At 41.7% G+C, this 14,121-nt stretch overlaps 1 protein-coding gene across 4 annotated transcripts in view; it reads right to left on the bottom strand.

The window, feature by feature from the left end:
- The window catches only part of DAAM2 (dishevelled associated activator of morphogenesis 2), a 172,667-nt gene that overhangs the window by 34,539 nt on the left and 124,007 nt on the right, over positions 1 to 14,121 (bottom strand). For 3 of the 4 annotated variants that reach the window (XM_030499163.1, XM_030499167.1, XM_030499164.1), the window contains exons 15-17: positions 8,874 to 8,981; positions 6,027 to 6,059; positions 1,696 to 1,802 (exon numbers count right to left, since the gene is read on the bottom strand). In XM_030499163.1, coding sequence (XP_030355023.1) covers positions 1,696 to 1,802; positions 6,027 to 6,059; positions 8,874 to 8,981 — 248 coding nt within the window. The remainder of the gene's footprint in view (positions 1 to 1,695; positions 1,803 to 6,026; positions 6,060 to 8,873; positions 8,982 to 14,121) is intronic. The other variant, XM_030499165.1, reaches the window with a different exon arrangement.

Raw genomic sequence — 14,121 nt, 5'->3', positions numbered from 1 at the left:
CATAGCACAGTGTAGTGAAGTTAACAGGGCACAATGTAAATTGCCAGGCTCCTTAGGGACAGCGAGCTCATTCTCCAAATCTCTAACATCCATGTTATGCCTGCTAACAGTAAGACCAGGATATTTCCTACTGGAGAAATTGGCAGTCACAAACCACAGCTTTTCACCTCTGTTTTGAGCCCAGACTAGCAGCTTGAAGTGGACTGACTTCATGGCATACCTAGAGCGAACACATGCTGTGTACCCTGAAGTGTAAGTTTATGCCACTTTGCTGGAGCCAGCAGAAGGGAAGGCAAACCACAGAGATTGGTCCTTTCACTGTTTAAAGAGCGATTCCTCTCAGGCAAGAATGGGCCAGATTTGCATGGCAGAAGAGGTGAATGGTGAAAAACATATACTGCTTTGTCCACACTGCTTTTGTTTCGAACATAGAAGATTTTAACAAATATCTAGCGTCGTACCAAGTCATGGACCACCTTCCTGGATCCTCCCAGCCTAGCCACCTGCACACATTATGTTACCACCACTAGGAAATGTTCCATCTGCTCACATGAGTTAATCTGAACCTCAGACACAATTTAGCAGGTCTGTCAAACATCATGAAAATCCTGTTGCCCCAATGCCTCCCCATTCGTCTGCCCCAGCCTGCAGTCAGCTGCCAACACCAGCAAAGACATGTGTTGGCAACTGATGCAGAGAGAGAAATGTAAGCCTTCCCTCACTGCTGGTTTGGATGGTGGGGGTCCTGCTGACATGCAGGCTAATGCCACCTAAGTAGCATAATGAGAGCCTCCATGGCTTTTGCTAAGCAATGGAAAGAACTCACTCCAGTCCTGGTGGTCTGGCTGCAACTTTGCTTTTAACTGTTAGCTTGCTAGAGCAGACAAGCAATCACATCTGCGTGAACCTGCATTTTCTACTGATCAGTGACACAGTTATACTGCTCAGTACTGCCATAGCTTTCCCAGGTTCTGTCTCCAGCCCTGCTGTCCCTCCTCTGGTAGGAAAGGCAGCTTTCTCAGGTGTATCACTGTCTGCACAAATTTGGTATTTAGTGACAGACATCCAGCCCAGTACTCATGTTGGCAGAAAGACATGAAAAACATAGAGAGGGCCCTGATGTCACAGCATTTGAAGGCATTAGTCATTGCAGGAGCATGCAAAGGCAACTCCTGGCTTCCAAAACCTAATTTACAAATACAAGACCTAATTTTTGAATATATCTTCTTACATTTACCACTTTTCCCACCAAGAGTTAAAACTACAAAGATGAACATCACCCTCAGCTCTGCTGTATTCCAGGGAGATGCTCAGAGCAACATTTAGAAAGAAACATACACAACAGAGACAAATGACATGAGGGGACACATCACTTAGAGTGAAGAGCAAGCACTGCCAAAGTGCTGCTTTCATTTACCTATGAGTTCTGATACTTTTCTGGTGATGAGTCTTCAGATACATCTTGATGCTTACCTGTTTAAAGCACAAAATGTGTGTGTGCATATGCTTATTAAGTGAGCTAATACTTCAGAAAGACATGCTTTTATGACACTGCGAGAGAGTTTTCTTTGAAGCTCTGTCGGTATTAGAAAGCAGTTCTAGTTGGGAAAAGTATGTTGATTTGTTTAATTCCATCCCCTCTTGCCTCTACATTGACCATGGCATACCCTATGAGCTAAGGCTTAACACACTTACTTGGAAAGGAGAATGACACAGTTCTGGGCTCTCCTGCCATCAATCACAGAAAGCTCTTTCACTTTTCGTGTGGAGAGGTAGAGGTCTTCAGTTGAGCCCATCTCTTTCTGCACATAATTCAAAAGGGAGAGAAAACAATTAGTATTATGTTTCACCAAGACTCATAAGACTTAGCTGAGTGTAACGAACAAAACCCATCCCGGCGTGCGAAAATCCACCCACATGGTGAGAAAATGAGAGAAGGGCAGAAAACATGTAGGTAGATCCTGTAGTACTACAGAAACAGAAGCCATTCATTACTACCTATGAGATCACCTTTGATAACAAATACTGGACCTGATTCTGACCTATTGGATGCTACCAACAGTTATTATGTTAATGTACAAAACTGGCATAACAAGAAAATTGGGCACATTACGGTAAAGCCCACTGGTGTCACAGCAAATCCTTCAGCAGATGTCTCCTGCAGAGGTTACACAGTATTCTTAAAGGCTGCAGCACAATCAGGAAAAATCCTGCCATCATCTCTTAAGGCTTACACTGGACCAGTCCAAACCATCTTATATGAGAGATACAACAGTAAGATGGCATTTATTTTACTAAATATATCTTACTAAATGGTCAGCATTTACATCTGAACTAGCTTCTCCTTTTTAAATAAATACTTTTAATCATACAGAAATCACCCTTTTTTAAAGTTCTCTGTATAATCCCATTGCCAAACTCATCACCTGGGGGGGGGGGGAAGGAAAATCCCATTCAAAATGTTTGTCACAGCACACAGAGAGAAACTATTTGCAAACCCAGTCTGACCATCCCAAAGTGTCTGTCTCCTTGTCCTGCCTACACATCAGAGCAACAGGATTTATTCTACTTCCAGAGATTGGCTTTCTATAGTTAGTTTGAGTATCTTCTAACACCATTCCTTAAAGGGAAGTAGAGGTAATGATAAAAGGTGTCAATCCTGGATAATAGCACTCTAGTCGCCAACAGAAAAGAGGGAATTGGAAACAGGGCAGTTTTTTATTTTCCCACCTACCTGCTGGTAAAAAATACCTTTCCATGATATCCATATTGTCATGCCCAGAGATTTTGAGATTTACCAGTATAATCTAGCTTTGAATGCACCTATGAAATCAGCAACGTGATTTCTTTCTTAGGACATAACAGTAAGCATGCTGAGTTAGATCAAAAGGTCCATCTACCCCAGTATCTTGTCTGTAAAGAGTGGTCAACAGCAGACACCCAGGGAAAGGTGTGAGATCATGACGAGCATATAGTGGTGCTTCCCAGAATTCTCTTCCAGGACTCAAGTTTCTACAGTTCAAGGTTTACAGCAAGACTAATCTACTCCAAGAGATACTGACACCCAAGTATTTGAGAGTTAAAAGTTAATCATCGATTCACACTGTTAGTTGCCATTTAAGCTCCTGGTACAATCAGCTACAACAAGCCTGTGTTGTTCCTGGATATTCAAAGGATTCATACAACCACGTCCAAATGTTCTGCAGTGAGCCACCACCAATACTAAGTGGCATTTATAAGCAGGTACAATGCACCAGCTGAAGAAATGCACATAATAGTTCTGCTGAATGTGCCCGAAGTGTCTAGCTTGACAGAAAAGGCCAAGGTCCTGCACCTGGACTGGGGAAATCCCAACCACAGCTACAGGCTGGACAAAGAATGGATTGAGAGCAGCCCTGAGGAGAAGGACTTGGGGGTGTTGGTTGACAAAAAGCTTGACACAACCCAGCAGTGTGCACTTGAAGCCCAGGAAGCCAACTGTATGCTGGGCTGCATCAAAAGGAGCACAGCCAGCAGGTCGAGGGAGGTGATTCTGCCCCTCTACTCCACTCTCGTGAGACCCCACCTGCAGTACAGTGTTCAGCTCTGGGGCCCCAGCACAAGAGGGACTTGGACCTACTTGAGCAAGTCCAGAGAAAGGCCACAAAGATGCTCAGAAGGCTGGAGCACCTCTGCTACGGAGACAGGCTGAGAGTGCTGGGCTTGTTCAGCCTGGAGAAGAGAAGGCTCTGGGGAGACCTTACATCAGCCTTCCAGTGCCTAAAGGGGGTTTACAAGAAATATGGAGAGAGACTTTCTACAATGGCATGTAGTGACAGGACAAGGGAGAATGGCTTTAAGCTGAAAGAGGGTACATTTAGATTAGATATTAGGAAGACATTTTTCACTATGAGGGTGGTGAGACACTGGAACAGGTTGTCCAGAGAACTTGTGGCTGCCCCATCCCTCGCAGTGTTCCAGGCCAGGTTGGACAGGGCTAAGAGCAACCTGGTCTAGTGGAAGGTGTCTGTGCCCGTGGCAGGGGGGTTGGAACTAGATGAGCTTTAAGGTCCCTTCAAAAGTGTCTCCAAAAAAGGAAAAATTGGGTAGTGGGTAAGTTTATTATTTCTGAGAGAATAACTAACAATACCAAAAAGCAGGGCACTCCCAGAATAATCTGACATGTAGAGATGTCAAAGTTCTTCTGAGTTTCCTCAGTTTGTGGGGCGGAAGACAGGGGAACAGGGAGCTAGGCAGCTGTTGAAGGTAAGAAAGATACTTGTTGGTCTGTGCTCTTGGCTTAAAAGCTTCTCTGTCCTTCCTCACTAGCTAATGTTCGCAAACAAGGACACCTGGTTAGTGTTAACCGCACCGATCCCAAGGCAAAAAACAAACTGTTTCATGGTTTGGCTGTTGCAGTGGTGTGGGAATTTAGATGGCTTCCCCTAAAGTCATGTAGCAGCAATTGGTATAATAGTCTCCATGCCATTTCCAACTCCCCAACCCACAAGGTTCAACACAGATTAATAACTTGAACTATTCAGACATGACCCATTCCTCGGTCATAAGGAATGGGCTAGTCTCATCTAAAAATACATTCTCTTCAACTCATATTGAGGAGATATTTATAGATACTGGAATTGTGTGTAAGCAAAAGCAGATGAAGAAGCCTCAGGTATTACCGGAGCCAGATTCCAAGCTTAGCTGAAGGAAAAGATTGCATATGGACTATCTGCATTTTCTTAGACACAGAAAAAGAGGAGCAAGGGGGCAGTAGTGACTAGCTTAAGTCACTGAGATAGGCCAAGCATACAAAGCAAGAATAGTTGGAGCTCTTGTCAACCTGACAGACAAGATAGCTGAATTTTATCCCATCATTCTTTACCAACTTTCCATCTGGGATAGTATTATGTTATGTGCCTCAAAGAGCATTTCAGATTCGAGATTTTAATTGCAAAAATAAAAAAATCAACTAAAATTTCAGTGCTGGAACAACTAGACATGTGGAATGTGTTCATTGTTTTGCTGCCCTGTTTCAAACGCAGTTTGATTTTGGTCAGCTGCAGAACTTGCAGTCTGGTACCTTGGCAGCACCTTAAGTTCTAGTAATTATCAATACTTTAGAGAACTTTTTCTACCCTAATGACTTGTTTCATGGTGCTTGCTGCCATGATGAAAGCAGACAAAAAGTAAAGTAGTAAGATAAAAAGTAAAGAAAGTAAATGTCCAAGAGCCAGGTATTAGCCACACTTTGTAACTAGGTTTTCCAAATACAGTGCTCTGAGCACTCAAGGTGAGGACTACTTTCTTCTGAAGCCACCAGAGACACTTGTGATGACATCTGAACAACTCTCTTCTGAAAGCATTGCTCTTCTCAAAAGTGTTGCCAAGAGTTTTGCATAGAGGTAGGCAGCTTGAGGAGATGTGGGCAGTCTGATATTTCTGCCTCATCTAAAACACCATTTCAGACTTTTGCTGAATTTTCTGAAGGTTTCAGCAGTCTGAAATGAAGTAGGCTTTCCTGCAGTCTAACCCTTCTGCTCCTCAGCTGGCACAAATCCTTCTGCCCAACCAAAGTCCTGTTTTACAGAAAGATTTTCTTTATCAGAAAGTCTGTGGCTAGTGAATACATCTGGAGACTTCAATACTGTACAAAGCAGATGGACCACAGATGGCAACAGTGGGAGTGAAGGCTCCCTGAGACCCCCTTTTGTTCTCCACTAGAGACTATTACTTTGGTTAAGAAAGAGTTCACATTCACATTCTACTTTATCCCTGGTCTTTTTCCTCTGGATGACCAAAAAGGGGACTACAGACACCAGCAGAAATCATAGTGACGTTATAGTGAAAGAACAGGAACTACTTCCTATCTCAGAGCTACCACAACTAAAGGAATTTTTTGTGCCACCTTCGCCACCCAGAAAGGAGAGGTGCAAGAGCATATGAAAGAGTAACATGAGATGAGTGATGACCCCATAATGACATGGTGCAGGACTTCCCCTTCCCACACCCTGCAAGAAGATCAGGACGCAGACAATGATACTCACCTGCTTACAGGAGGAGGGGTTAGTTAGCAGGTCCTATGCAGGCAGCAGCCACAAATAACGAAGAAGGAAACATGCCAAAATTAGTCACATAGAAAGATATCAAGTTTAACAAGGCAGCTGAATTTAGACACACACTGTTTTCTAAGAGAATAAAATGCTTAGCAAGTAATATTGGCCCAGGTGGTTCAAAGGTATTTCAGCATTTCTTTGCATATTTTATATCATCAGATGCTGGTGAACTACAAGTTCTAGGTCTTTTCTGAAAAGAATAAATTCAGTCTCCAAGCATTAATCTCTTAGGTCTTTAAATATTTACTAGCATAATGCTTAAATACCTTTACAAATCTAGTCTGGAGCCTTACTGAAAGAACTGCTAAGGTTACAACTTGAGGGTCAGTTCTCCTCTCCTGATGCACAGGCACAATTTGCCACTATTAGTAACGACCTGTTTCAATGGCACATTATACCCTTTAATAACTTATATCCAAGTATTTTGAAAACACTCTGTAACGACCAAAGCAGCCTTACAGCACTACTGGGTGACAGGCACCAACTATTTAATAACATATTCCATACTCCAGGAAAACATCAGATATACTGAATCGAAAGGTCAATATTACACAGCAAGATTGGAGCAAGCTCAAAAGACAAAAGAAAGAATTCCTGGTTCAGCTTTCTGTACACTGGACAATTCTGCTTTCCATCATAACCACTAAAAACAATACACTGGGCTTGAGAGAGGAGAAGAGACCCTTTGTCATTAACAAAATGAAGAAGAAAGAAAAGCTGTTTAATGTAAATGAAACTGGAAAAAAATATGAAGATCATGTTATTAGCAGCAAAGAAAGAAATGTCTTTATCTGTACTTATTCAACATTTCAAATGCAAAAGATCAGGGCTTTGCACTGACATTTTTCTTTACAGACATTTAGATGAAGTTTAAAAGTCACAAACCCAGGGAAAACACATACTTGGCCACAGTGGGGTATTTCCAAAAATAAAAAAAGAGAAAAGACAAAGTGTAAACCCACTGCAGAAGTTCTGATTAGCTTTGGATTCAAAAGCAATTTTGGTGGCCTGGCCTTTAAAAAGTAAAAATAAAGAAAATTGATAAGGGCTTGTTGATTGGAATCCTCTTCACACAGAGCGAGCATGAATGAAAAAGAAATTATCATGTAAAGTAATAATAATTGCATACTGGGGGGGACACATGACAAAACCCACCAAAAACCCAAACCAACAAAATGCTCAACAAAAGCTGGAAGCGCAGCAATATACCTAACTACACAAAAATACAAGTAGCTTACATAAGTGATACTCTAGTGTCTGGAGCCACTGTCATAAAATATGTTATTGGAAGAGAACAGTTCTGAGACCCATGGAGGTCACTCTGAGATGATGGCTCCATTCCAGTGGGTAGGGGAAGGGTCAGGTTAGTTTACGGTTGAATAGGCCAGGTTGCTTTTCAGTGATTGGTAACACTGCCATAAATATTATGATTCCAACTGAGAGTCAGCAGACCAGGACAGCTTTGGCTTTGGATTTTGGGGCCCAAAGGAAGCAAGGCTTCACAAGGTCATTTCTAGTAAGGAAGCTGCATTGTTTGCACTGGAAACAAAGGTACCTTGGAATGGTACCTTGATGCTGCCGTGACTACTCATGTGCACAGATGACAGTCTGGCTACCTGCAAGACAACTGGCAGCTCACCACCATGGCTAAGCTAAGCTGTTGGCATAGGGTCTAAATCCATCCTTGTAACAGCACTGAAGTTTCAAGTGCCTTTCTTCCCCTCTGAGAACTAAGTTACTGTTTCAGGAAGAAAGAGGGACCCACTGAAATAGCAGCAGCTATTTGTAGGAGCAGAATGAGAAATGAAATCTCTCATGCAATGGGCAACATCATACTCTTGACAGTTCAAGTTGGGATGCTTATCTATGTGGCTGTGAGTTAGTAAATCCAAAGAGTTATTAATTATGTTTATTAGATTAAATAGAAAAATGAGAGAGAGAAGAGAACACACGAAAAGTCCAATGACAAGATGTTTGTTAATTTTAAGCTACTGAATAAGTTAACAAAGTAGTTATCATCACTGTAATGCTTAATCATAAAGGCTGCTTATAACAATCATGTCTGTGTCTTTTCCTAAAACTTCAGAGCAATGACCCAATTCTGCAGAGTACAAAAGATTGAATTTCTCCAAACATATTCGAAAAGCAAAGGAAAGCTGGGGGAGTTCAGAGAGTGAGAGTACAATCCCTCTCCTGCTAAATCACATTCAATGGAGATAGACAGATTGAAGGTGACTTGCTTTCCAAGAAAAAAAGGAAGGGAAAAAAGACATTCTGATAAATGGCTGCTTTTAAGTATGCTGTTTGTGTTATAATCTGCAATTCAGACAGTTTCTGTCACTTAGCCAGCTGGGTCAGTTGGCTGTTTAAATAAAAATAGACAAAGGCAAAGACAGCTAATTCAGTCACCTTTCTCAGTACTTGGGCAACTACAGACTTTTTCTCTGGATGAATGGGAGAAATAGAAAGACAGGTATCAGGCATGAATGTAAAGCTCAGGAGCTTTTGGAAGCCAGTGGCTGCTGAGATCAAATAGAGCATTATCTGTTGGGAGCTGTTGTCTCTGAGAGCCAGCCATTAGTATGAAGTATGTTGGATAACAGGTTATATTCTGCCCTATATGTCCTCCTCGGTTCTTTTGTGATTTTTTTTGAACAGTAGCAAAGCAGCAAGTGATGCAGCCTGACTGCAGGTGGACAAGGACCCAGATCATTGTCATGTGTTCCTTCCTCCTCTAGAAATTCAAGGAAGACAATTTGTGGACAAGTTCACCTTTACCTGGTGTCTCTGATACGCGGAGAACATCTTTTCAAAATCTTCTAGATCGAGCACCTTGAATGCTTTTAAATCATCAATCTCATTCCAGATTGTGCCATGGATCCTTTCCTGAAAGAAAAGGTCGTATTTTTATGAGACAGAAAAAGCTTTTAGCTAAGAACATCCAATCCCATTTGGACAGCTCATTCTCTCCTGCTCACTGGCCATATTCCTACGTACTACTGCTGCCATGTTAGAGGGCACATTTTGCTTCAAGAGTCAAAGAAGAAAAAAATAGTGGGGTCTGTCTTTTTTTTTTTTACACATACTCAGTATTTTGTACTTTTCATCACAGCAAGCCTCTGATGAAAGGGCACATTCCAAGACTAGCAGACCACATCTCATGCAATATCCATGATCCCACAGTACATTCCCTTTCAAAAGAGTCCATCTGTCTATGACTTCTTTCATGCTGAAAGAAGCGTTATCATCATGAGGAAAAAGCTTAGGAAGGGCACTGATAAATGACAAACCCCAGACACATCTTCCTTTCTGCAAATTTTGCCAGGTTCTGTTGTAAAGCCCTAAGGGTGTGTGGTTTTCATCCTGCCTGCCTGTGAAAGTAGTTTAAGATTTTATTTTATTCTACTTTTAAGGCCCTGTGACTTTGAAGTCTAATTATTTCCTATTACATGATCTCCCCTGTCTACATGAGTTCTTTGTTGACTCAGATAGCCACAAACTATACCCAGATCTCTGAAAGAGCATCATCCGCACTAACTGGAAATGTTCACAGCTCAGGTGATACATTATCCTGAATGCCAGGGAATTCTAGCGTGGAGGGAGACAGACACTCCTTCAACTTTGCTGTTCACCAACCCTGGCCCAAATAAGCTCTTGCAGTACACAAATTAGGTAATCAGCAGTCACCCTAAACTAGGAGAAAGCCTTGGGATGTCCTTGCTGACAAAGAGGACACGAAGATTGAACTACCTTCTCCTTCCTACTCACTGTTAAGGTGCACATTGTGGGGACAAGCTTTGGGCAATTACTGATTCAGAAAAGGAAAAGTTGCTCTTCAGACCTGACAACATTGTCTTTCAGTTCATGTAGTTAATGAAGTGTACATTTATTGTACTTTATTAACTGGAAAAATAAGGAAGGTATTGATTAGAAGAAAAACTAAATGGACAGAAGGGACTGTAAAAAGACCTAAGCAAACCCCAGGAGATGAAGAGCCAGCAAAACACCAATGCACAGAAAGCCAGGAACAGCAAGCAATAGCAATGAAACTCTCACACAGGCTCCAGCTCTGAAGTACCTGACTTGTACCTACACAGCAAAGTGTGTTAACACTTCATTATCAGAACTAATTAGGAACAGGCTTTACTTCCCATTCACAGTCATCAAAGGAATGAGGGAAATGTGCTAAGCCACAAAGCTCAAGGAGCAAGGAAAAAACCTGATGGGAGGATGAAATGAAGGGGAAATAGAAGTGTGAAGTGTTCTGGAGGAAATTCCTGGCAGGGCAGACACTGTGGCAGAAAACCAACACCCTCCCTCCACAGGCAGCCTGTGAGTGCCTGAGGGGAAGGACGGGTGTCTGCAGTGCTGCGGTGCCATTTGCAGTGAGAGCATACACTAGATGGGAGCAGCACCCATCCTTCAACAGGCTCACCAGTATCATTGTATCGTTCCTTGCAATAAGTGTGTTTTTTCTTTCCACAGCAGGAAAAACACCATGACCCTGTGACTGTAACATGATGAACTAGCCTGGGAGGCTCATCTCAGCCAAAGGAATAGGAGACAAAGTTAATTTTCATTTTATCCTAACCCTGGGCTCTACTGCCAATCTTAGCCAGAAATATCCATGCAGAGTGTTCATTCACATTCAATTTCCAGGCTGGCTTTATAAGCTTTGAATTATAAATCCTGAGGGATGTATTTGAACAGCAGAGCAGTTCTCTGAGTGGCTCACTCTTTCAGATTGTCCCATCAAACACTGAAATGGAAATTGACAGGAGCCAGTGGACATGACTGCAGGAGCAGTCCTTAGAGTCGCCATTGGGCTAGAGCCCTGAGTATGCCAAAAAACTACATGCTGTGTTTGGCAGAAGGCTGGATGTTACTCAGGAGACAGCTACTCACAAGAGTCTTGCCCATCTACCTGTCCAGCTATAAATCCCTCATGGGAGCAAAGTTTCGCCACAAATGGCAAAAACAGTAAAAACATGCTACAGAATGGGTTAGTCTGAATGAATTGCAGAGGTGCCAGAACAGGCAGTTTTGAGACTTACAATGGGATTGCAGAGAGTAGTTCTCATCCATATTTTACCAGAAAAAGAACCCAAGGAAGTGAAAATTATTCTCAATTCAGGTTCATTTTATGACCCAGGTTGAATCTGGCCCTGTACAGAGTGGTTTGTATGCTACTTGTAGAGAAAGACAAATTCCAAAGCAGCACCCGTTGCAGTGGTGTGCTCAAACAGAACTTTGACCCAAGCAACCCAATTTTAGTGCTTAAAACCCAAACGGGGTAATCCAGACAAAGAACAAATAAGGCAGGCAGAGGTATAAACAACCTTTGTTACACAAAATGGAGCTGTCCTTTCTATTTCTACCCTAAGCTCTGCCCTTTAAAACTTTCATGTTGCTGCCAGATAATTTCCTACACTGAGCTCTTGCTACTCCGTTATGGATTAACTGGCTGATAGTTCCTTGTCGTCAGCCAGAGAGACTGAGCGTTTTAAGAGAAACAGACTTGCATAATGTGGTTGCTATGATAAATGATTCCCTCAGCACCACAAAAAATATTTATGGTCCCTAAATAACAATTTAAAAATAAAGTAAATCATTTATTTCTTCTTTCCTTTTTTCTCTCTCCTAATGAAAAAAAAAAAAGTTATTTATTTATTCATTCTACAAGTCTTCCAAGATCTGCAAAGCCCTCTGCTTTGCAAACTCTTGGCCCCCTCTGGGAAGCAAATCCTATGAACTACATTTCCCAGTAGCAAAATGGTAGTATATACTAGGTAAGGAAACACGTCTTATTATCAGATCAACTATTGACAAGGCATTTGCTCAATCAGGCTGAGCTGATACACTCCACTGAGTTTTTGGTATGTTGCATTTAATAATTTGCTCACTAGCTGCTGCAGTTTTGTCATTCCGCCTTTGTGGAAGTCCAGTTTGCTGAGAGACCTACCAAGATTAGAGAATGACAGTGTTTCATGGAGCTACAAATCACATCAAGCTGTCCTCTGCTATATCTAACAGATTATTTTATTTATCCTGAAAGATAAACAGTGATACTCTGCAAGCCACTAAAGTTCATCATGCCTCAATAACCTCACAGCATGAGTGAAAACTTACTGTACTTTGGGAAAGCCTATTGTTTGTCCTGCAGACCCAGAGAAACCACAGAAACTACGAGTGTCCTGTGAATACTGGAGCAGGCAATCCTCCTTATTAGTAGGTCATATTTCTAAAATATTAACCGGTAAAACTTGAAGCAGCTTAAAATTTAATTAATAATTCCAGTATGAATCTGAAAAAGGGATACAAACAGAAAGCACTTTTCAAATTTCTTTCTTGATATCAGATCCTTTCCTCAGTGTAAGAAAAATCCACTTGGAGCAAAAATTGTATTTCTGGCATGTTTGTTAATTGAGACAGCTGTTTCATCTCACTGTAGGACGAGGCACCACAAAAGATGTTATGAGTAGCTTCACACTGAGATTTTGTAGAAACTTTTCCATTTATTTTGAATCTCTGGCAGCAGTTCTTCATCATTGTTTGCCATGATCCTCAGGATGCTTTTAAGAAGAAAGTTCTAGAAATCAGAATAATCAATAACATTACAGAAATATGGTTGTGGTTGTTTTTTTTTTAAAGTAGTTTCAAAATGAACATTTTCTGTTTACGTGATTGTTGGAGGTTTTTTTGTTCTGGTGATGTTTGGTTGTGTGTTTTTTGTTTATTTGTTTTGGCCTGGTTTTTAATCCTATGTTGTATATAAAACAAGTACCTTTCTTGTGAAACAACTTCAGCCAGGTCTATTTAGGGCTGGCTAAAGAAAGCCCCTTTCAGACTACTAACTAGCCATTATCAGCTTGACTCTTAATGGGAAGCCGCTTCACCAGCCATGAGACAACAAGCACCGCAGTTGAAGGTTGATTTGATTTACTCTGATAGCTTCAAATCAATATGTTTATATTTATTAAAGAGATAATTATTAATCTATACTTCCAGTATGCTTGAAACCACTCCATCATTTGGATTAGCTGTAAGTGTCTGGTCCCTATGTGACCTTGGGTGTTGTGTAAAATTCAGAGTGAGAGAGCAAACTCCACTTGCTCTCCAGAAACAAAGAAAGGAATCTTTCCAGGATATTACAGTGGTTACACTGCAATATCTTTTTTCTTAGAACACAGAGATCCTTGGCACCAGCACTACTGTAGTGCTGTATGAATGGAATTCACAGATGATGCTACAGCACTGTATGAATGGAGCTGTGATGTGGAAGGGCTTCATTAGAACTCATCCATGCATCTAAATGGCTTTGCCACTGATCGTCAGCTCACATCAAAGCTAGTACAAAATCTTTAATTCTCAAAGGAAATTAGCAGGTTGTTGGAGTTTCCTTGTTAGAAGCATGAATACTTTCCAGTCAAACCTTTTTTCATGGTGCCCGTGGGAACTGTGGACAATCTGTTACTGTCAATTTCCAAGAGTTTGAATATATTTGGTCATTCTCCTAACACCCACCAGCTCAGGCCTTTCCCTCCAAACACAGTGTTAGCATTGAGGAAAAAAGGTGTCATATGAATTGCCCTGGAGAACAGCCTTGATTCCATTACTGAGAAAGTATATTGCAGACAAATCTCTCTTGGCCAGCTCTGTTCATCACACTCAGCCTCTGTCGGTTTTCTCTCAGTCCCTTGAGGCAAGCTGTATGGACAGAAAGGGGTTTGCTCCCATGTGGGCTGCCTCAGTCCTGGCATCATCTTCCCTTACTGGAAAAAACATTAGGAGAGAGACTCCTAGCCAGTGTGCTTGTTCTGAGTCTTCATTCATTCAAGTATGGCTAGTTTGACAGTCCAGGAGAACCCCATGGAAGTGCCGCAAAAGTAATGAAAGGCAAGATGAGGCCATCGGACATACCCGTGACATTGCCGGGTTCAGATGCCGGGTTCAGACACCTGTTCAGATGATCCACAGCCATGTGAATGGAAAGCGCCTGATATTGAAGCAGGAATCTAGGATAACT

Source organism: Strigops habroptila, chromosome 10 (assembly GCF_004027225.2).
Source record: "Strigops habroptila isolate Jane chromosome 10, bStrHab1.2.pri, whole genome shotgun sequence".
Lineage (NCBI taxonomy): Eukaryota > Metazoa > Chordata > Aves > Psittaciformes > Psittacidae > Strigops > Strigops habroptila.
This window is presented reverse-complemented; position numbering and strand designations above follow the sequence as displayed.